Source organism: Triticum urartu, chromosome 3, assembly GCF_003073215.2.
Source record: "Triticum urartu cultivar G1812 chromosome 3, Tu2.1, whole genome shotgun sequence".
NCBI lineage: Eukaryota > Viridiplantae > Streptophyta > Magnoliopsida > Poales > Poaceae > Triticum > Triticum urartu.
The window spans coordinates 694,264,717-694,287,585 of record NC_053024.1 but is presented as its reverse complement, the minus strand read 5'-3'; the positions used below and the strand labels follow the sequence as shown (position 1 = coordinate 694,287,585).

The 22,869-nt window shown below is 45.2% G+C and overlaps 1 protein-coding gene and 1 long non-coding RNA gene across 2 annotated transcripts; one reads left to right on the top strand and one right to left on the bottom strand.

Moving 5' to 3' along the window:
* The first annotated feature begins 478 nt into the window (after window positions 1-478).
* LOC125547198 (nascent polypeptide-associated complex subunit alpha-like protein 1) lies at window positions 479-3,236 on the top strand. The gene is made up of 4 exons (XM_048711176.1): window positions 479-529; window positions 1,508-1,577; window positions 2,459-2,550; window positions 2,645-3,236. Exons 1-4 carry the CDS (start codon window positions 479-481, stop codon window positions 2,966-2,968), a joined length of 537 nt encoding a protein of 178 aa, XP_048567133.1. The 3' UTR covers window positions 2,969-3,236.
* A 7,622-nt stretch (window positions 3,237-10,858) lies between these two features.
* LOC125545960 lies at window positions 10,859-15,801 on the bottom strand. Its single transcript, XR_007300374.1, has 4 exons — window positions 15,521-15,801; window positions 14,062-14,170; window positions 13,192-13,494; window positions 10,859-11,038 (listed from the first exon to the last, which is right to left on the bottom strand). It is a non-coding gene; the product is annotated as an uncharacterized LOC125545960 (long non-coding RNA).
* Between the last annotated feature and the right edge of the window lie 7,068 nt (window positions 15,802-22,869).

Here is a 22,869-nt window from a genome sequence, read left to right as displayed (position 1 = left end):
CTCCGGCGGTGAAGGATGGGCCCTGGCCGGTGATGGCGCCATGCCCTTACCTAGATCGAAGATGAGTCGATCGAAGACGAACAGACAAAGGGGCACTAGGATTTCTCTAATCGTAGGACTTAATGAGGGGTTATGTGTAAAATGGGGTTGAGTGACCTGTTGGCAATCCCACTTTTCATCTCCACCCTTCACTCTTGATCCAACGACCCATGCCATTAGTTTCCAGATTTTCATCGAATTGCTGTTTTCACTGGATACTTCGCCTTGTAAATAACTGAAGTATTGAAAACTACAATATATTAGGCCATAGATATAAGATACAACGGTTTTTACATAGCAAAACCCCACACTACACGAGCCAAGCGCGTCTTCCTCGCTTCCCCTCCGTCGCAGCCTCTTCCCTCTTCGCCCTCCGGCTCCCAAATCCCTCCTAGCCTAGCTAGGGTTTTACTTTCCCTTCCGACAAGGTTTCACCACCATGACGGTCGCCGAGCTGCTCCTCGCCCAGCTCGAGGAGCACAACATCGAGGTGACCCTCCCTCCATTCCGACCCCTCCCCCTCTCCGATTTGGTGCCGTGTCAGACTGAAACAAAATATATGACAATTTCGCCTCTCCATGCTTGTTTGGGCCCTACGTCGGCTGATTTTGTCGCGGCGGCGGTGTTAGGACGGCAGATCTCGTCTGTTTATGTCGCCTAGTTTGCAGGGCTTTGGTTGGAGGAACTGTGGTCTGTGGGTGGTCAGCATAATGGCAGTTCCCTGTTTGCTCTTGTTTCTCCGCTTATTATCCTGCAATTTTTCATGGTGGGAGGGCAGCGGCCCAGCCCAGGCCTTGTGATGCCTGCTGCTTGTCCAGCTAGGAGTTCAATTTCAGAGTTTGCTCATACTATCCTTGGTCTTTCTGGAGCTAGCCTTGTTGTAATAGGGCTTGTGATTTGTGATTTGTCTGTTAGTTGTTTCTTATTCTATAAACTTTATGGTTCCCTTTCTGAGAAATCTATAGTGTTGCAAAGTAAAATGCTACTGCTTTGTCTTATGGCTGCACAATCTGAAAGGAATTTTAAGTGGGCATCGATAAAGCAGTCACCTTTGGTGATTGCTACAGTAGAAATGCCACTTTATTTATTAATTATATTTGGAAGTCATTTATAACCTAAGTATCATGTGTGCATTTGTGTATGCTTACATGATGTATGGCATATTTCCTGTACCAACAATATAAAATTTTGAGCATAGCTTCTGTAGTCAATGCAGGCAACAGTTCCTTGTAATGTACATACTCTTTCTTTTTTTGTTGCTTTTTGAGTGCCATTTCTGTTTCTCTTGTGCTGATGCTACTTAGTATGTACTCTCATATTCATGCTGGGAAGATAGTACTGTCGGTAGACTGTTTACCGTTGTTCCATTTCTGCATATGGCTAACTCTGCTTTCCCCCCTCTGCATGTCCCCTGTGTATAATACTTATGACGTTCAAGTAATATGATATTTGTGATGCATACTCTCAGGGTGATGAGCCTATCCTTGAGGATGATGATGATGAGGATGAGGATGAAAAAGATGACGATGAAGTTGAGGGTATGATGAAATTCTGCAGTTCCTTCTATTCAGTTCAAGTAGCCACTTAGTAACAGATAAGCCTATTTCTATTTGTAATGCTGCCTTCTAAGTTCTAACATAAATTTAAACATCCGAAGTTATTGCCCATACCAAAATTTTAGATTAAATGTTGCTTTTTCAACCCCTGAATCAATTTGATTATTTTGTTTCTGTTGGACTAAATTTTGGCATTATCATTATTAAGAAATTGTTGTCTGATGTGTTCCCCAATATGATACAAACTCTGTATTTACCTATTTTGGTTCACTTTCACCTGTTTTTGTTTGAAGATTAGGCACTGACCAGTTTGTACTCTCTAATATTCTGTTCTTTCCGTACACTGCTATGCCTTTGTAGTTTATGTTCTTATATTTTTGGAATCATACCCACTTATTCCTGAATTATTCAGCACTGCTTGTCTATATGCTTTATAGTTTCCTTGAGTGCTGCCTGCCATTTATATATAATATTCACCTCTGTACTGAGGTGGCACCTTGTATCAATGTTAATCTGCATTAACATATACTCCCTCCATCCCATATTAATTGAGGCTGAAATAGATGTATCTACTATCTAGCACTGAAATGCGTCTAGATACATCCATTTCAGTGTCAAACTGTTAATTAATATGGGACGGAGGGAGTACATGAATGTTCAGCTATAGCATTTAGTTTGATAGGTGCAAATCCTGAATGTGAAATCTTGCTTTTGCTATTATAATCCTGGTAGGTGAACCATTTCAATGTATTTAGTATGAAGTGATGCTGGAATTTCCATTATACAAGTAGCTAATCCTTTGAACCTTACCCTAACTATGTCTTGAAAATCTGACAATATACATCTGTGCTTTCTGGGACTAGAGGGTGAGAAGAAGAGCAGGAAAGCCATGGAGAAGCTTGGCATGAAGGCCATGACTGGTGTGAGCCGTGTAACTATCAAGAAGAGCAAGACCGTGAGCATCTTGACCACTTCAGGGCGTTGTTCCCTGTGGCATAATTAAATGCTGGTGGTTGTTGCATTTTCTTAACGTCTCCACATAATTGCAGGTTGTGTATGTCCTCTGCAAGCCAGACGTCTTCAAGAGCTCGCAGTCAGACACCTACGTCATGTTCGGGGAGGTCAAGCTTGAGGACCCGAGCACTCAGCTGCAGACACAAGCGGCGGAACAGTTCAAGGTGCCAGGCCCGAGCAGTGTGATCTCAAAGGGCGAGCCGTCCGTGGCAGCAGCCCAGGACGATGAGGAGGTCAACGACACTGATGTTGACAAGAAGGACGTCGAGCTCGTGATGAGGCAGGCCTCCGTGTCGAGATCCAGGGCTGTGAAGGCGCTCAAGGCTGCGGATGGCGACATTGTCAGTGCTATCATGTAGTTGACTAACTAGGTGCTAGAAGGTGGAATTGTGTCTTGATAACAGGGTGTGGGATCGCAGAGCAGTTTTTGGTCATGTCATCTTGAAACTTGAATGTTGCAGTTGGGGGATTGGTAGCTCTGTTTCTCTGTTCACCAAACTAGTACCCTCATGTAGGTTTCCTAGGAGTTTTAACATCTGAGGATCAGCAAACTGCATGCTCTTTTGGGAAAATTGGAATCTTCTGTGCGCCAGATTTTGTTTTCAAATGCACGTAATCATGTTTTAGCTAATATATGTCATTCGAGTTAGCTTTTACTAGATTCGGCTTAACAGTTTGTCTTAGGGTATGTTTGGATTGTGACGAAGGTGTACCACAACAAATTTGTTGCTTTGACAAAAAAAAATTCTGTTTTAGTTTGGATGGTTGTCAACTTCTTGGCATATATGAATACTGTTTGTAGAACTATCGTTTCTTTTCCTTGACAATGTTCCAACTTACAACCAACCAAAACCTACCATTTCTTTTTTTAATTTAGACTAGCTATGTTTTGGTCTGAGGCATAAACCAAACACGCCCTGGGTCGCTTGGTGCCGACAAGGCCATCCCGCGGCTCGTGCAAATTCCTGCAGATACCTTGTTTTTTCCGAGTCAGTTTTGAACTTTGATGCATATATGTAATGCTAAGCTGTAAATTGTGCACCCGTAGGAAAGTAAGTTTGTCAATCGTACTAACGGAGAAAACGAGATATGTAGACTGATGAACTTAATGTGACGTGTACTATGGGGGATTCTCAGCTTCCTGCACACGAAACTGCACGAGCACCTTTCTCTGTCTTGGCCCGTTTGTCTCCCGTCCGTTTCGTCTCTCCTCTAGTGGCCCTCTGAATCTCAACTACCTCCACCTGGCGATCGCGCCCACCCACCTCGCTTCCTCTCTCCTACCACCACCGTTACTCTGGAGCGGCACAGCGATTTCGACAACCAATGATGCGGCAAGGTACACTCCTGATACTGAATATGCACAACGCTACGTTCTCATGAGTTAGTTGAGGGGACTGAGGAGGAGGAGAAGCATGTCGCCATAGAGTTGTATGTCACCTCCGGCAGATCTGCATTGCCGTCTTCTTATGTTGGCTCCTCCGCAACTTAGTCAGCGCTGCAATTGCTTTCTTTCCGAAATAACACTTGCCTTTCTCTTCAATCGACACCTCATACGATGATGTGTTTCTTTTTTTTCACGAATACGCAAAGCTTGCGTATCTTTCATTGATAGATAGAAGGAGAATGAGTACAATCGAGGATACAACATATGACATAAACGCAAGGAGGCATGCACATGGTACCCGGAGCAGAGAGAAGGGGTGCTCAGCCTGAAGAGGGAGAAACACACAGCTAAACCCACCGAGCCTAAAACTAGATTAGCATACCAAAAGAGCACAACATCGAACATCTTCAATTCCAACACTGGGGACTCCACGAGCGAGCAAGATAGCGCCTTCAAGAAGGGGAACGACGTCGTGACGCCGTCGCCATCCGATCCGAAAAGCCGGACCTAGGGTTTCCCCTGATGCTCGAAGAGGGGCTCGGATAAAGGTCATGACAGCGCCTCCAGGAAGGGAAACGACATCCACGGGTGTCGCCGCTGCCAGCATCGAGCATGGCTTTCGCCTGGCCTTGAGTCCGAGCAATCCCATATCCACCAGATCAGGACCCGAAGATGCAAGAGTAAACATGCCTGTCGACCGCTACCTCAGAAGGAGGGTGGGGCTGCACCTGCCATCGGCAAAAATGCGAGCTTTGCAGCTGGTGGCGTGTAGGTGGACGGGGTTGAAGAGGCAGCAGGGCAGAGAGTCGACACAGATGGTAGGATGGCGACCAGCGCCACCGGCAAACTGGAACCGGAAGGAAACACAGCTCCATGTTGCTGGAGGCGTAGCCACCAGGACGCCGGCGAACCGAAGATGCTGGAAGGGGCGCAGCAACCGGTCAGCCGGGGCCGAGACTGCGCCAGTGGGGACGCCAGCAGACCATGGACACTGGAGAACGTAGGTCCGTGGATGCCAGGACTGGAGCAGTGCCGACAAAGAACCACCATGAAACTTCAACCGCCTGCCAAAGGACGCCGCGACCACACAGACACAAGTCGTTGCCGCAGCTCGGAGGAGGCGCCGTCAGGGACGGAGGGTGACCTGCACCGAGGTAGGACCGAGCCCCGGCCTGCCCGGCCACCACACCCAAGGGCCACATCCGCCCCAATCAGCAGCAGCAAGAAGAGCTGCGCCCATGGGAAACAGGAGACGGACGGGGGAGGGTCACCGCAAGCAGGCCGCGCCACCGCGCCGGAGCGGCAGGAGGGGGCCGCAGCAGCTGGACGGGAGGGGGAGCCCATGGCACGCCAGATCCGATCTGGGGACGTGGGAGGAAGGGGGGGGGGGGGGGGTCCAGCGCGAGGTGGTGGTGGTGGTGGGGAGCTCCAGCGCGAGGTGGTGGGGGGGCGGGCTACCATCCTCAGGCCCGGCGCGGCCACGCCGGCCGGCCATCCGGCGGCGGCGTTGCGGAAAGGCGGCGGCGATGCGGGGGTCCGGCGCACGAAAGGGGTGGGGGGAAACGAATCGCCCCGCCGCCGCCATCCCTGGGCGCAGCCAGGCTTCGCCGGCCGGCCCTCCGGCAGCGGCGATGCGGTTGTGGCTGAGACGGGAGAGCCCCTGGCGGCGGCAAGGGTTTTCCCCGTGTCGGCAGACGCGGGCGACGCGGGGTTGGTCACATTCACGATGATGTGTTTCCATATGCCTCACATTCATATTTCATATCGGATAGCCTCCCCCAACCCATCCTTTATTGTCACATCTCTCTCTCTCTCTCTCTCTCTCTCTCTCTCTCTCTCTCTCTCTCTCTCTCTCTCTCTCCCTCCCTCGGGACTCGGGACCATGTTCCGTTTGTTTACTCTCTCTCTCTCTCTGAGCCTCGACCATGTTCATGTTTGTTTGGCCGCTAGCACTATCCAGATAACATAGATAGAGGCTACAAGAGACTGCAAAGAGCAATGCTTCCTTTATAAGTGTCGGTCTGCCTTTGGCTGAGAAAGGTTGGTGAGAACATTAGCTACTCATCCATTCATTTTCTGACCAAATCTGGGAGTCTATATTGTACCTTTGGCCTTAATTGCCGTTTCTCCGAAATGATTTGGTTACATATGTGCGCCTTTGCTCCACCACCCCTAGCTCACCCTGGTCTCTACACTAAACATGGATTTGCCAAGCTAGTGAGAGATGGTGCGTTCGAGCCTGAACTGAAAACCAAAGTAGTGCTCAACATTACAGCCTCGTACACTATATGAAATTTGTGCAACTAGCAAACTGCACATGGTCTTAGATGATACCACCTCCCTCCCTCTCGCGGTCGCATGTGTCCTTCAAGATTACAAATGACATGTCATCCTTATTTACATTGATAGAACAGCGCCTACTGCAATCTTTCTTCTTTAGAGCCTCTATTTTACTTTTTGATCTGCGTTTGGCTGTAAATCATATCCGTTCATGAATCAACTCCAAACTGAATATACATACCATATAGCACAGTAGAAAATCTCAATATCATGGTGTATAAATTCAATGGTTTCTACATCTAAGGACAATCTCAGAGTTTGTTCAGCATGAAGCCTCAGTGGTGCAATTGGCAGTGGTTCCATGCAAGCTAGATCAAACTTTTAGTTAGCACTTGCTGTAGGATGGAAGGGCTGGATAGGAGCCTTCAGTCATGTCATCATGAACCGGAGTTTCATTTGTCCAACATTTCAAACTATTGAAATGTAGGTTTTGCAGTCTTTTAACGTCCGACCATGCGCTCTAGTGGAAGCTGGCTATTTCATAGCCTTCCTGTTCTGCGATATACTTCGGGTAAACTATTATTGTGGGAGTAACTATACAAGTGCTTTCACTTTAAGGATCACATGTGATTATCTTGCACCAGTTCCTAAGTCTAATACATCTTCACCAATAATGTACGTCGTTGAAGAAGTCAGGACATTGATGTCAGTATGCAGATCATCACATTTGCTGCCTCTCCTCACGACCACGTCGAGCTCCGCCTGATCTGGCACTTCCCCAGCCAGACATGGCGTGGTCGTCTACAAGAGCTTGCACATCTGCGCCTCATACCGAAATCATGAAGATAATTCCTTGCCTAGCTCCAAACTGCATTGCAAGTGTACTCGCTGGTGTTTTCTGAGACGTACTGATTCTTTGCATGCATTTTCCAGGCAAGATTCACTCTCTTGTCCGCACTATGAACGACCACCCTCTGGCAACCAGCATTGTCCCTTTGCTTCCCGTGGATACCCTAGCTCTACACGACGTGGCCCAACCAGAAGGAAACCCTCCATGGAGAGTGTCCTTCCCAACAACTGTTCTGCCAAGCACAGTAATACTGCAGCAAGTGAGACAATTGGAAGGAAAGCCTCGTCCAAGAATGCCTTTCCTCACACCTCCCATTCCCAACCCACATTTATCCGATATACCAAATTAGTATCGCTAGTAGGTAAAAGAGGCTAAGGTAGAGAGGAGGGTACACAAGTAGACTGCATGCAAGGATAGGAGGCTACCATGCATGCTTTCAGCTTTATATGTGTTGTGAAACCCATAGGTTGGTGACCGTGGTAATTAGTTCCCATCCATATGAAAAGGCAATGTTTTAGAAAATACCATGTCTCCAAAATGTGAAATATATGGTCATACAATAAATATGACAATTCTTAAATATACACTTAGCGTGGGGATTAAGATGAATAATGACACGGGTCATTATTTTCAGACTCATAAGGGCTTCAGACGGGGGGACCCGATGTCCCCTATTGTGTTCAACATAGTGACAGATATGTTGGCAGAACTTATCGGTAGGGCCAAGGAGAATAGCCAAGTAGGAGGACTTGTCCCCCATACTACAATACGCTGATGACACTATAATATTCATTGAACATGATCTCGCAAAGGCTAGAAATATGAAGTTAGTACTTTGCCTTTTCGAACAATTGTCGGGGTTAAAAATTAATTTTAACAAGAGCAAATTGTTTTGCTTTGGAAGAGCCAAAGAGGAACAAGAGGCGTATAGACAATTGTTCGGTTGTGAAATGGGATCCTTGCCTTTCAACTACGTTGGTATCCCAATTCATCATCGCAAACTGTCAAATAAAGAATGGAAATGTATTGAGGATCAATTTGAAAAAAAAAACTAAGCTCCTGGAAGGGAAAGCTTATGTTTTGTGGAGGTCGGCTTGTGTTAATAAATTCAACATAACCTAGTATGTTGATGTTCCTGTTATCTTTCTTTGAAGTACCTATGGGGTGCTGAAAAGGTCAGATTTTTATCGATCTCGTTTCTTCTGGCACTGTGATGAAGTAAATACGAAATACAGATTGACCAGGTGGGAAAATACAGATTGACCAGGTGGGATATTATTTGCAGACCCAAAGACCAAGGGGGTCTTTGGATTGAGAACCTGAAGATCAAAAACAAATGCTTGTTCAGCAAATGGCTATTTAGGTTATCGGTTGTGACCGAAGGTATGTGGGCACAGATCCTATGTAACAAATACCTACAATCAAAGTCTGTGTCCAATGTTACCGCCAGACCTAATGACTCACCGTTTTGGAAGGGGCTAATGCGGACCAAGGATTTTTTTTTTTTTGCAGAGCGAAGTTTGTTGTTGAAAATGGTACAACAACCAGATTTTGGGAAGATACATGCATGGTTAGGGGAGACGCCTTTGGCCAATCAATATCCACTCTGTATAATATTGTACAACGTAATGAGATTTACATTGCTGCAGTATTACAACCGTCCCCATTGAACATCCAGTTCAACATCCAGTTCAGGAGGTCCCTTGTGGAAGAGTGGTGGAGCTCATGGTTGCATCTTGTGCGAAGATTGATTGATGTTCAACTTTCTGATCTGCCTGACTCGTTTCACTAGAAGTTAACTAGGAATGATGTTTTCATGGTAAAATCTATGTACTTGGATCTAATTAATTCTGGTCCAATCCCGAGATATATTCATATTTGGAAAATTAAAGTTCCGTTGAAAATCAAGATATTCATGTGGTTCGTTCACAAGCAAGTGATACTCACCAAAGATAACCTTCTTAAGTATAGTTGGGTAGGTAGTTCACGTTGTTGTTTTTGTGATAATGATTAAACAATACAACATCTCTTCATCGATTGCCCTCTATCTAAGCTTCTTTGGCTTACGATTCATATAGCCTTTAACATCAGCCCCTCTAGTTAGTATCAACATGTTATTTGGGACGTGGCTTATTGGAGTGGAGCCAGTTACTGTGGGACGTATTCGGATAGGAATATGTGCACTTCTTTGGGCTATATGAAATTGCAGGAATGATATGATCTTTAACAGACAGAATCTTATGAATTTCTTGTAGGTTATCTACAGAGCTTCCGCTCGGACCCATACGTGGCCATTAATCACGCATACGAACTCTAGGGAGCTTTTGGTTACTGGGTACAACCGATAGGAGACGCTCACACCGGCTATCTACAACCGGTTTGGATGGTGGTTCAATAATAGGATATATGTTTAGTCGTCTTGTCCTGTTCTTTGCCAGTTGTGGCTTTGTTTATTTTATTTGCTTTTTGTGCTCCTTTTGCGAGCTGTACTATACTACGGACCTTGGTTTTTTTTTGGATTTTAATAAAGTGGCCGCATACATCATTCTCATGCAAAGGTTAGAGGTCTTACTCCTTTAAAAAACACTTTCTAGACGCCTTCATATCACCCGTGTGGGTGACGCGAGGCCTGAAATGTTTCGTTCTAGTTTAAGATTGAGAAAGTAACCACAAGAGCCTTTCCATTGACGGGAAACATCACCTCCCATTGAAAAGATTATCCACATTACAGAGACATTAAAGTGTATCCCTAGTGGGTTTAGGGTACCACCACCCTCCTAATCATTTGACCACTAGTTAGTTCTCACTAATCACGCCCGCAAAAAAAAAGTTCTCACTAATCCACCTGCTTATTTAACCTTTTTTAGTGTACCTTCTTTGTTTACAGAAAGATAATTTTATCTCTGCCCAAACGCCCACTACTAGGGAAACCCTAGTAGTAGCGCGGGTTTTGAGGCTAGCAGCAGCGCGGGCAACTGCGCTACTACTACGGCGCTACACGAACTGTTAGTAGTAGCGCGGTACGCACCCGCGCTACTACTGTTGACTATATCAGCAGCGCTTTTGTGGAATGTGCTACTATTAGTTAGCTATAGCGATTTCCTAGCCCCTCACTACTATTAGATCTTTCATCATTTTCCCCAGCTTCCTACCCCGTTTCAGTTTCAATAAACTGCAATTTCCAGATACTACTACTAGATATCAATTTCATAAAGCATTATAGGTACTAGGTAGTACTCCCTCCGTTCCAAATCGCTTGTCGTGGTTTTAGTTCAAACCATGACGAGTAATTTGAAACGGAGGGAGTACTACACTATTGGAATCTGGCACTTTGCCATCTGCCATGGCAGATGGCAAAGGCATGGTCGGCGGATGGCAAAGCAGTTTGTCTGAAACCCTGCGGTAAAGGCTTCTTTGCATCCATGGCTGAGGGCAAGAGCCTGTGCCTTTGCCATCCAGCTGGCAGATGGCAAAGCCTCTAACGGGGTTAGCCCCGTTAGAAGGCTACGGCATACTTTGCCGTCTGCCAGCAAATGGCAAAGACTGGCATTGCTCTTTGCCATCTGCCAGCAGATGGCAAAGGCTGCATGCTTTGCCATCTACCAGCAGATGACAAAGTGCCTATATTGCCCCATTTAATTTTGTTTTTTCTTATATCAATTCATTTTCACAGAAAATCAAACACAAATATATTTATATGACCAATATAGCATATTCAACATATATTACCAATAGTCATGAACACATATATATCCAACACATGTTACCAATAGTAGCAAGTTTCATCCATTCATATTCATAGTTTCATCAATATTACACAGTTTCATCCATAGGTAGCAAGTTTCACAAGGTCAAAACAAAAACTAAATACAAGCACTCCATCAACCCAAGCTTCCGTGATCTTTAGCAAATCTGTAAAATGGGAAAGAAGAAAGTTAGAAGAAGAAGACTAGAAGAAGAAGATTATTATGATGCAACTAAAATGTGAAGATTATTATCATGCAACTTATATCTGTAAAATATGTCATTTTGGATCTAAGTATGGTTATTATGTCATTTTCGAGCTAGCTAAGCATACTAAGTCATTTTGGTGTAAAACATGCTAAGGTCATTTTAGAGCTAAGTAAGGTTATTATGTCATTTTGGAGCTAGCTAAGCATGTGAAGTCATTTAGGAGCTAAAATATGTCATTTCTTAAGCATATTATGTCATTTTAGAGTTAGCTAAGCATATTAAGTCATTTTGGAGGAAAAGATGCTAAGTATAGGTCATTTTCGAGCTATCCTAGGTTAAATAGGTCATTTTTAAGCTAGCTAAGCATATTAAGTCATTTTGGAGGAAAAAATGTTAGGTATAGGTCATTTTAGAGCTATCCTAGGTTAAACTAGCACATGTGCCCATGCGTTGCAACGGGAGATAAACATTTAGTGTCTCCAGAGCACCTGATATACGTCACATAAACTATCTCAACTGAAAGTGCAATTCTTTTACAAAATAATGAAATGTGATCTATCTTACTCTCTTGAATCATCATTCACTTTGAGTTGAACTCTGTATAAGTGTAGGTAAACTGTTTGAAACAATGAAAATGTTGTCTGATGCTGAATTGTTCTTGCTGAAGTAAAGTCAATGCTTTTTGAACAAACAATAGCTGATGATTTCTGCTATACGTTGGGCACAAGCAACAATTGTCCCATCTCTCTCCTGCGAGCCGTCTCCCACTTTTGGCACCAGTTTTTGGTTGAAAAAAAAACTAACACAAAGACCATTACATCCGAATATCCATTTCTGAGCCCGGACTCGTCGGCACCCGATGAAAAGTAAACTAAAAAATACTAAAGAATTAAAAGAACCAAGTTTTCTTTCCATGGAAGATGCTTTAGTGCATGAGATCCTTGCCAATTTTCAGTGCGGTCGGACATCTAATTAGCTCTCAGAAAAAAAATCGGTCCGAGCAGTACATGAACAATACACGGTTTCACAGACCTCAAATTTTTCTTTTTTTCCTGAGAGCTACTCTGATGTACAAACGCGTTGAAAATTGGCATGGACCTCATGCACTGAAACATCTTCTATGAAAAAGAATCAGTTTTTTTTGGGAATTTTTCAACATTTTTTAGTGTTCATGGTGGGAGCAGATGAGCTCGGTTACTGTTTTGAGACAATACTCCATATTGTTCATCCATATGCTGACTTACACAATATAATCATATAAAAAAGAAAGCTTGATGATGAATTATACCAACAAAACCTGGAGATAAAGTAAGCGCAATCTTGACCAAACATATACTGGAAATGAAAACCCAAATCAGTTACGACTGAGGTTACTTTTCTGTTACCATGAGAACAAAAATAATTTGTATTATTCAGTAATCAAAACAATTTTCTATTATTTATTATTCAAAAAGGTCATCAACACAATTCTCTGCCTGTGGATGAAGAAGTTTTTTATCATCAGTCTACAAACTAAACCAAACATAATTCTTTTCTAGTGGGGCAACCAGAAAAGTATAATACATTACTTGTGGTAGTTTTGTCTTTTTTTCCTGAGAGCTACTGAGATGTACAAACGCGTTGAAAGTTGGTATGGACCTCATGCACTGAAACATCTTCTATGAAAAAAAATCAGTTTTTTCTGAATTTTTCTAATATTTTTTTTAGTGTTCATGACGGGAGCAGATGAGCTCGGTTACTGTTCTGAGACAATACTCCATATTCTTCATCCATATGCTGACTTAAAAAATACAATCATATAAAAAAGAAAGCTTGATGATGCATTATGCCAACAAAACCTGGAGATAAAGTAGGCGCAATCTTGACAATACATATACTAAAAATGAAAACTCAAATCAGTTACGACTGAGGTTACTTTTCTGTTACCATGAGAACAAAGATAATTTGTATTATTCAGTAATCAAAACTATTTTCTATTATTTATTATTCAAAAAATTCATCAAAACAATTCTCTGCCTGTGGATGAAGAAGTTTTTTATGATATCAGTCTACAAACTAAACCAAACATAATTCTTTTCTAGTGGGGCAACCAGAGAAGTATAATACATTACTTGTGGTAGTGGTAGCCGCAGAAGGATGCCATGAACAGATGGATCTCCATTCAATCTTGATGTTGAATCCACCACCTCGTCTTTTGTGCAGTTCTGAGGCAACTCCGACAACAAAGATTTTATCCCGACTTCCTCACAACCCTTCACTATAAATCGCACATGGGATTGAGAGTCCCCTCTATCGCCTACCAACACAATAGCTAATCCAGGAACATGTGCAACTTCCTTTTTCATTCGACGAAATTCTTCAGCAATCTGTAACTTTATGTCCTCTGCAATTGACTTGCCATCAATAATGGTGCCCTGGATGCGCAATCAACTATTTAAGGAATAATACAAACAACGACTGGGCAGGCAACTACATGCTGATTGATAATTCAAATTGTTATAAGCTAGAAAATCATCTATTCAGTAGCAGTAGGGAACATACTGATAGTTCGGACCACCATATGTTTAAAATGTGCATTATTCGCCCTCACTTCAGGTCGTCTAAACCTTGTAGCAAGTCCAGATACATTGGTTCATCATTGTGGCACTGCCCTGACCTTGTAAAATAATTTTCTACTTTCATGACTCATAACTCATGACTGTGAAAGGTAAAACCAGTATATGGCACTCCTTTCAATGCATTCAGAGAGAAAGGGGGCGAGAGTACCTATCCCCCAGTATTAACCAAATAAATCTGCAGTAAGATATCCTCTAATAACATACTAACTTGACAACTAACTAATGTACATGGACACAAAACACACTCTTCACACAAAAATCTTTTTCCTGGACCATTCAAAGTGTATATGAAAGACATACATATCAGTGGACTCCCACGTCCTTATGTATCTTAAATTTTTGAAGCATAAGATGTGGTTGTACCTGCTTTTGTTAGACAGCTCCAGTTTCATCTGTATTTTGGATCTGATTGCAAACTCCATATGCATCAGCCTAGTAAAGGCATATGGGTGATTGGTTCATATCTCCAGACCTGATAAACACAAGTGGTGAAAGGATGAGAAAATTGTGAATCAACCAAACATTTGCGCAGTTGGCTTATAAATAAATTGGACGACATATATTTGAACAATTTGGCTAACCCATAAAACTGACAAATCTAAGCTGGAACTGCAAGCTAAGCTGAGACAATCAAAAGTTTGAAGATGAACTGATGAAGGTATAGTAACCACTTGAGTAAGAAAAGAATAAAGCAACAGGGACAACAACGATGCCGCTCTACAATCGTATCTCTAGTTCCATTCCCCTAGCTTGCCCTCTCATCTCCTCGCACATCAACCAGAACATCTGACCAAGATCAGAAAGAAGCAGTGGTGGGAGGGCGATGCAAGGTGATGAGCTGCGGCACGATCGATCAGGTGTCGCTGTACTGACGGCGAGGGAGCTCCACGGTGAAACCACCAGCCGTACCTTGATAAGGACCTGAAGAAGCCTTTGGTTCGGGGTCCGGAGAAGAATACATGTGCATGGAAGGCGGAGCACAGGGTGGTGTTTGCTCTTTTGCGATTTATTGCCTTGTGGCAAGGGATCGAGAAGGATGCGAAACCACTGACCACAACAAAGGATAACAAAGAAATCAGCCATCAACTTGCCGCCGCCGATCATGTCCCATGTTGGGTGTCCCATGGTGCCCAGCGCAGCTGCCGTCCCCCTTATCCTCTCCAACAACTGAACCCCGCGATGGCCAGCCGCTATCCCACTCCTGCTTCCGAACAGCCGCTGTCACGCTCCTGCTCCCGAACGACCGTTGTTGCTGGACTGTGCTCCAAGTCACCGCCGCCGCCGCCTGACTGCTCTCTCCTCGTCAACCCCCTCCCACTCAATCTCGATCTAGAAGCCCCCCTGAACTCAATCCACCAATGGGAGAACATCTCTCACAGATTTTGCCACCGATCCTTGAGAAAAGGACAGCATAATGATTTGGCGGAGATCCTCAATGTGGTGGGGTGGTAGGCAGTGGCGGAGCTAGCATTTTATAACAGGGTGGTCCATCCTAATTTTTTTTAAACAAAAGGACATGTGAATGTTCTAACTAATTATCAATATCACATAGAAATAGATCGATATGATCTTACAAACACACTAAAATTGTCAATATGATCTTACAAACACACTAAAATTCTCAATATGATCTTACAAACACACTAAAATTCTCAATAAGATCTTACGAACACACTAAAATAACATCAAAGCTAATTGAGGCAGAAATGATGTGCAAAATTATATGTGTTGATGTACTGGATACCAAAGTGCAAAAAAAAAACTAACACTAAATCAGAAATTGGGGTATTTTAGTTCCTTAAATCGGGTTGCTCTTGCTCACTTGCCCGCTTGCTGCCGCCGGGGACTGGTCACTGGTGACTGAGAGGGAGGGCAGCGACTGCCGCCGGCTTTGCAGGGAGGCAGGGCGGGGTAGGGCAGGGGCGCCAGGACGTCGGGGAAGGGGCGCAGCCAAGCCCGCGCAGGGCAGGAGCAGGGGCGCACGCAGGGGAGCGCATCCGCGCGGCTGGATCCAGGAGGGCGGGAAGGAGGGGCGGGGCGGCTGGGCTCCGGTCGGTGAGAAACGGCGAGGGTGGTGGGGTGGTGGGGCGGCGGGGTGCTTGGGCGGCGACGAGTGAGATGCGTGGGAGAGAGGGAGAGGAGGGGAGAGAGGGAGGGGATAGAGAGAACATTTTTTTACCTGAAAAAAATAACCCCATCTCTTTGCCATCTGCCAGCAGATGGCAAAGAATCTACGAGAGAGACCGCGGCCCCTCTACGGAGAAGATCTCCTTGGATTCAAGACCCTCTCTTGGGTGGCCCCATCAAGACCTCCTCATAGAGAAGAACCGGCTACCATGTATCGTCCGTTGTTGACTTTGGATCTTGTATCTTACCTTTGTGTTCATCGATCTAGCGCATGTGTGACTATTTCTTGTTGGTTGAGTGATTCTCTTGTGTTTCCCCTAGTTTTCCCCCTAGTGTTCTTCGTGTTCATCATTGGGATCCGCTCCTTTCGTGAAAGATCGGGCGATTAGGGTTCTACCCTACATCATCTTGGATCAAAGCAAGGTTGATCACGAATTTGGAGCCCCCACCCCTCTTTTTCTAGCCTTCTTTTGCTTGGTTTCGCCCTAATTTCGAAAATTCCCACCAAAAATAGGCCCCAATTTTTTTTGTGATTTGTTGGTTTGATGATGTTTTGTTGATTTTGATCCATGGATTTGCTTGGTTTCGAGTGGATCTAGCATATCCCCAAGTTTCCCCACTTTCCATCCACGAAATACCATCTATTTCCGCCCCCAAATCGAGTTTTGATGTCCCAAACGAGATTTTAGAATCGTCGGGCCGGACATCCGCGACTCAGCCCGGACATCCGGGCCACCTGGCCGGACATCTGGGCCCCAAGCCGGACATCCGACTCCTGTAGCATAAAATCTGCACGGTTCTGGACATCAGGTCCCGGATTTCCGGCCCCGAGCCCGGATGTCCGGCCCCTGACATCTCAGCCATCCCCGTTTCACCGTTTTGTCCATAACTAATTCATCCGGAGTCCGATTTTCGCGTTCTTTAGCTCGTTGAAAAGCTCTTGACATCCCCCTTCCAACAAAAATACTACCATAACCATTTGACTCCATCAATTTTTTGGAACTTTGGCATCTTTGCCTAGGGCTTCCACCACAACCTCCGCATAACCACCACCGACTTCCGCAACCTAACCAATTTTGTTCCCCATTGCCTTAGTGGTTGTTTGAGTTGTGATTCGAGTCTCCTAAGGTGTTTCGGCTACTTAGGGACGGTTGCTTCTTCATCAACCACCACCATAACTTCCGCATAGGCTTACCCACAATACACTTCCACCACCCCAACTTAACCCAATTTTGTTTGTGTTGTGAGTTGTGTCTCCTAAGGTGTTTCGGCTACTTAGGGACCGTGCTTCCAACTCCGACACCGTGTATAGTACACCACCTTACCCTCCATTTCCGCATTGCGTACTCCACATCCCATCATTGCGTTTCCGCAACCACCATCGCATCCCGCTACCACCATTTGACATTTGACACTTGAGATTTTGAGTTCGCGGTTTTTCCGTTTCCTAAGGTGTTTCGGCTACTTAGGGACGAGTCTCCATCATCTTGGTATCTCCATCAAGATCACCGCCACTCATCATCACCACGGACGGTAACCTCCATATCATCTCGGTATCGTGGTATCCCTCCATTGTATATTCCCTTGCCATTGCATTGATAACCCCTAGCCCATTTTTGTGTCACTTGCCTAGCGAGACAAGCCATTTGAGTATTGCCGGCAATGTTACTTGTGCACATTAGTGATCTACACCATACATTGCATACATACCATATCATATCGGTATCATATCATCCCTTGTGCCTCAAGTTTGTTCCCGCATATACACAATTGCTATCTTGGTTTGTGCATTGTGCAAAAGTGGCCATACAAAAAAAGAGAATAAATCTTTTAAGCAAAAGAGAAAAAGCAAAGAAGCTTGTAAGCAATAGCCATAGCATCATACCACATTGCATATAAGATCATCTTGGATCATACCATCGGAACATCATACACATAGCATACTTGGGATAGAATGTTATCCATTTTGCATCTTATAGGTTGTGCACAAGTGTCGTATCCGCCTATTGAGCAATCGTGCTAGCGTCTCTCTTGAGTTGTGCAACACGAGCGTTTTCCGTGGATTCCACATTTTGAGCTCATTCTTAGTTGCATGACCCCATTTATCTATCCGTGTGTGTGTTTCCGTGTGCCACATATTGCTATTGGTCTACTTGTTTCACTTGCGAATTTGTGAATCTCTTTCAACATTATTGACTCTTGCTAACATTTTGCATTAAATTTTTGTGCCACTATCCTCACCGAGCTCCACCATAAGCCTTACTTGTGTAGGTGTGAGAAACCGACAAGAATTGGTACCAATTGTGCTATTTCCTTGTCCACATTGGAGTGATCATTGATCCACTTTCAACTTCGGTCAAGGTACATTTGGTATTCGTTCTTCTCTTTCTACCACTCACATTTTTCTCTTGGAGTGATGGATAGGCAAGGCATTTCATCTTCGGTCTACAACAACAACGACAAGTTCGATGCCACGCACAACTCCAAAGACGCCAAGATGCAAGCTCAAATGGAGGAGATCAAAGCCCTCATCAAGTCCTACAAGCGGTCTTCCTCATCTTCGAGAAGACGCTCAAGAGCACATGCCTCCGAGTTACCATCTCCGGTAAGGTCACATCGGCATCGACACCATCACCACCAAGTACGTGAAGGTCAAGAGCTCTCCACCGACAACTGCTCAACGACTTCACCATCTCCCTTGGCATCTTCGCCAAGTGACTTCAAGGCATCTTCGCCTATGGACATACGGCATCTTCGCCCACAAGCACCTCAAGAGAAGATCCCCAAGCTCAAGTCCGCGACTTCCACGAGCTACTACGACCTCGACACCGACCATGAGAGTCCTTTCTATGGGACTCTAGAACCCGAGGAGTATCTCGAGTGGGAGCATTTGATGGACTACTACCTCAAGCTACATCAAGTTCCTCCCGAAGATCAAGTGAAGTGCGCCACAAGGAACTTCCACGACTACGCGTCCACATGGTGGCTTCATGCACCTTCGGAGACCTACAACATGAGTTGGCCTAAGACGAAGAGAGCTTTGTGGCGAGAGTTCGTGCCCCCATCCTACACGGAACAACTTCAACGCCAATTGGAGAACACCATCCAAGGATCCAAGTCCATCGACGAGTACTTCAAGGAGATGAAGAAAGCCTTGCGACAAGCCGGCGTGGACGACCCCATTTCGATGAAGTTCCACTTCACGATGGGATTACACAATGACATCTCCAAGACGATCTTCCTCGAGAACTACAAGTCCCTCGACGACAACTACATTGGTGCTCTCAAGGCGGAACAAGAACTCATGAAGGCCAAGGCTTCTCGACCCCAAGCACACTTCTCGAAGACCAAGCTCCAAGAAGACGAGCATGAGGCTAGTACCACCAAGATGTCCAAGCCCTACGAGCTCCAAGACGATGCTCCCAAGTTTGACTTCACCGCCATCCCTCTTTATGGCATTGATGATGCCAAGTCCTCCATGACTCTTTTTCAAGACGGTGCGGCGACGACTACGACTATGGAGCCAATCAAGGAACATGCTTGGGAGGCATGCGACATGGTGACGAGCACGGAGGATGCTTCCATCTTAGGAGGCGAGAGTGATGATGTGCCATCTTCGGCCTTCATCCACGGTGACAACAACGAGATGGTTGAGCATGGGATTTTCCCTTCGAGCACGGCGATGTATGATGACTTGAGTGACTTGTGCCACCATATTGAGAGTGAGAGTGACTTCACCACTAGCCACATATATGTGTTGCCACAATTCCCATGTGAGGAGAGCCACAACCCCCACCACTTGATTGAGATGAGTGACTCCACCATATGTGAGTTTGAGTGCACCTATTTTGAGGGAGTGAGTGAACCACCACATAGAGAGAGTGATATAGTTGATAGGTCATGTGAGGCCACTTTCAACACTAACGACTTGACCTCTATCTCTATTGTGCCTTCTCATTTGGTGCTAGGTCCCTTATATGATGATGCGCCGATTCGTGATGAATTCGTCCTCCCCTTGGACAAGACGATGGCCATGGTGGAATATGATGCAACCCCCGCATGGTTCCATCAAGATGAAGATGACCACCATTTGGTCTTTCCCACCTCACCTACACCACTTGAGTGGGATGACAACGGTAACATAGGTGACGGTGATGCTTTAGTCCCACTAGTGGACATTCGTGATACTGATTGCTTTCTTGATGTTGATCCACCTATTGACATGCTTCATGCTAGTATGATTTCCCCATGCGATGATTTACCCATTTATGATGAGTATGATGATTGCCATGTGGAGTCTCTTAGTTGTGATGCCATGTTACATAGGATTTCTTGTGACAATTCTCTCGGTCACATCATGTTTGCCAATCCGCTTGACTTGTCATATGCTATGCATGAGATCGACCACATGTCATATTTGCAATCTCTTCATAGTGACTATGCATATGCCATTAAGATTAACCCAATTTGCACTTATGGCATAGATGACAAGCCCATGGTTATCGACATTTGTTTTTCTTGTGACGATATTGATATGCTCCCTTTGCATCCTTTATCTCATATGCCATGCCATGACCACCTAGCTTCGGATATTCATTGTTTTGGATGTTGTCCATTTTCTCCATGTGATGTTTACAATATTGCTCATGAGGAGACCCCCATAGTTTCCTCATACATTTTAGGAGATTTTGATCCATCCCATCCATTGCATGATCCTTATACTTGTATGCACAATTTGAGTCTCCATTATGCTATACATAATAACAAACCTCTCATGATGGATGACATATTTCTATATCACGCATCTCATTTATTTGAGCATTGGATATTTTGTGCTAACCAACACAAGCACGTATGCATCATGATGGATGATGTGTACATCTACCACGCACACACAATTTTCCCTTTGTCTTTGTTTTGTGTAGGTACTCACGTATACTCGTCAACCTCTCAATCCCACGAGTTGACGAAACGAGCTCTTGAGAGCAACGACGATTTGGGATCCCGTGGACTATCCTTACCACCGTTCTCTTCACGCAACGACTACGCGCATCTTTTCTACTTGTCTCTCACACGGCTATGGGCTATATACCGCTTGTCGCTTCATGCTCATTTTACCGTGTTCATTTTGCATGCTATGCTTGCTTCTATACCTTTGCCATGCAATTGTGACCCTTGCTTGCATCTACCCCTGATTCACAATTATGTTACTCCTATGTGTATTTGCATGCTTGGTGGAGATCCTTGTTGCTATTGCCATGTTTATCATGTGCCTCATGCTATTGATGCTATTTTGCTCATATCCTCCTTTCATGCTTGTGCTATGTCATGTGAATTATTCATGCTAGTACGTTGCATCTTTGCACTACTAGCTCACACCACTTGATTGCTATGATTGCTTGCTTTGTTGCATCACCCATGTTCCTTTCTTACTCGCTTAATTGGGTTGATGACATATATGCTCGTGCCTCTCACTTGATACATCTTGTTCATTGTCGCTTGCCTCCAATTGTTGCATCTATTGATCGTGGAGACTTGGACACTTTACTTGTGATGCATGCTTGCTTGATTGAGCCTATTGTATTTGGTTGTTCTCGCATCATCATATGCCTCCATACTATGAAGTGCTCCCTTGTCCTTTTTTATGATGAGCATGATGCATACACTTGTTCGGTATTTTACCACATGAATGATAGGTTTTGCATCTCCGCTAACCTCATTTATTTTTCCGAGTGTTTGTCATGTTCTTTCATGTTGAAGGATTCACAAGGCGATACCGTCATGACACAATTTGGTCATGTGAAGGCATACACGATGTGCAACACCAACATTTGCGAGAATCTCCTAAAGGTGAACTCTTTCCCTTTGAGCCATCTTCAAATATGCATATTGGATGGGTCACTCTTTCATTGTTGTTTCCTTCTTCTTGTCTACATGTTACATCTATTGGATGGAGGACCGACATTGGAGATGGAACCCATGAACCTTCAAGTTGAGGAGCGCTCGGACTTATTGGATGCACCTTCGAACCTCCACTCATGCCACGACATCGAGCATTGCGGCAACTTCGAGTACTTGGATTGCGCCATGTCTTCCTCTTCGTCCAACTACAAGTCCGTCCACGACAACTGTTTCCATGGTGATGAGGTTTTCGATCCGAGGCCGGATCTTCCCCAAGGGAGGGGAGATGATGCGGAGCATCCGACGATCATCCCCGTGTACACTCGAGCCTACGCCATTGGACCTAAGGTGAACTCGCTCCTTTCAGAATCCTCCCTTTCCGCATGTAAGACATGGATGCTACTTCAAGCGCGGACCTTGTGCATACTCAGGTACACCCGAGGAGACCATGGAGAGCCCAAGGACCAAGGCCAAGCATGCGCGGAAGCAAAGGAAGGAGAAGGAAGAAGAGACAGCTGCTACAGGCCCCGGACATCCGGCCCCAGCCCGGACATCCGGCCCCATGCCCCGGACGTCCGGCTCCTCCCGAAGCCCCGGAAATCCGGCCTCTTCGCCCGGAAATCCGGACCCCCCCGAACCCAAGAGCAACATGGCCAGCTTCACCAGCCCGGACATCCGGCCTCCACAGCCCGGACATCCGGCCCTCCGTGAACGCCCGGACATCCGGCCCGACGCCCGGACATCCGGCCTCCCTGTCTGCGAACAGTAAAGGGCCGAGGCCCGTGTACCCCTTCTACCCCCCTAGACTATATATACTCTATCCCGTACAACTTTCTAGGGTTAGCAGAGGATTAGCTCATATGTGAGATAGAGCTTTGCTCATCCATTACGGATCTACTCCACGAGAGAGACCGCGGCCCCTCTACGGAGAAGATCCCCTTGGATTCAAGACCCCCTCTTGGGTGGCCCCATCAAGACCTCCTCACGGAGAAGAACCGGTTACCGTGTATCGTCCGTTGTTGACTTTGGATCTTGTATCTTACCTTTGTGTTCATTGATCTAGCGCATGTGTGACTATTTCTTGTTGGTTGAGTGATTCTCTTGTGTTTCCCCTAGTTTCCCCCCTAGTGTTCTTCGTGTTCA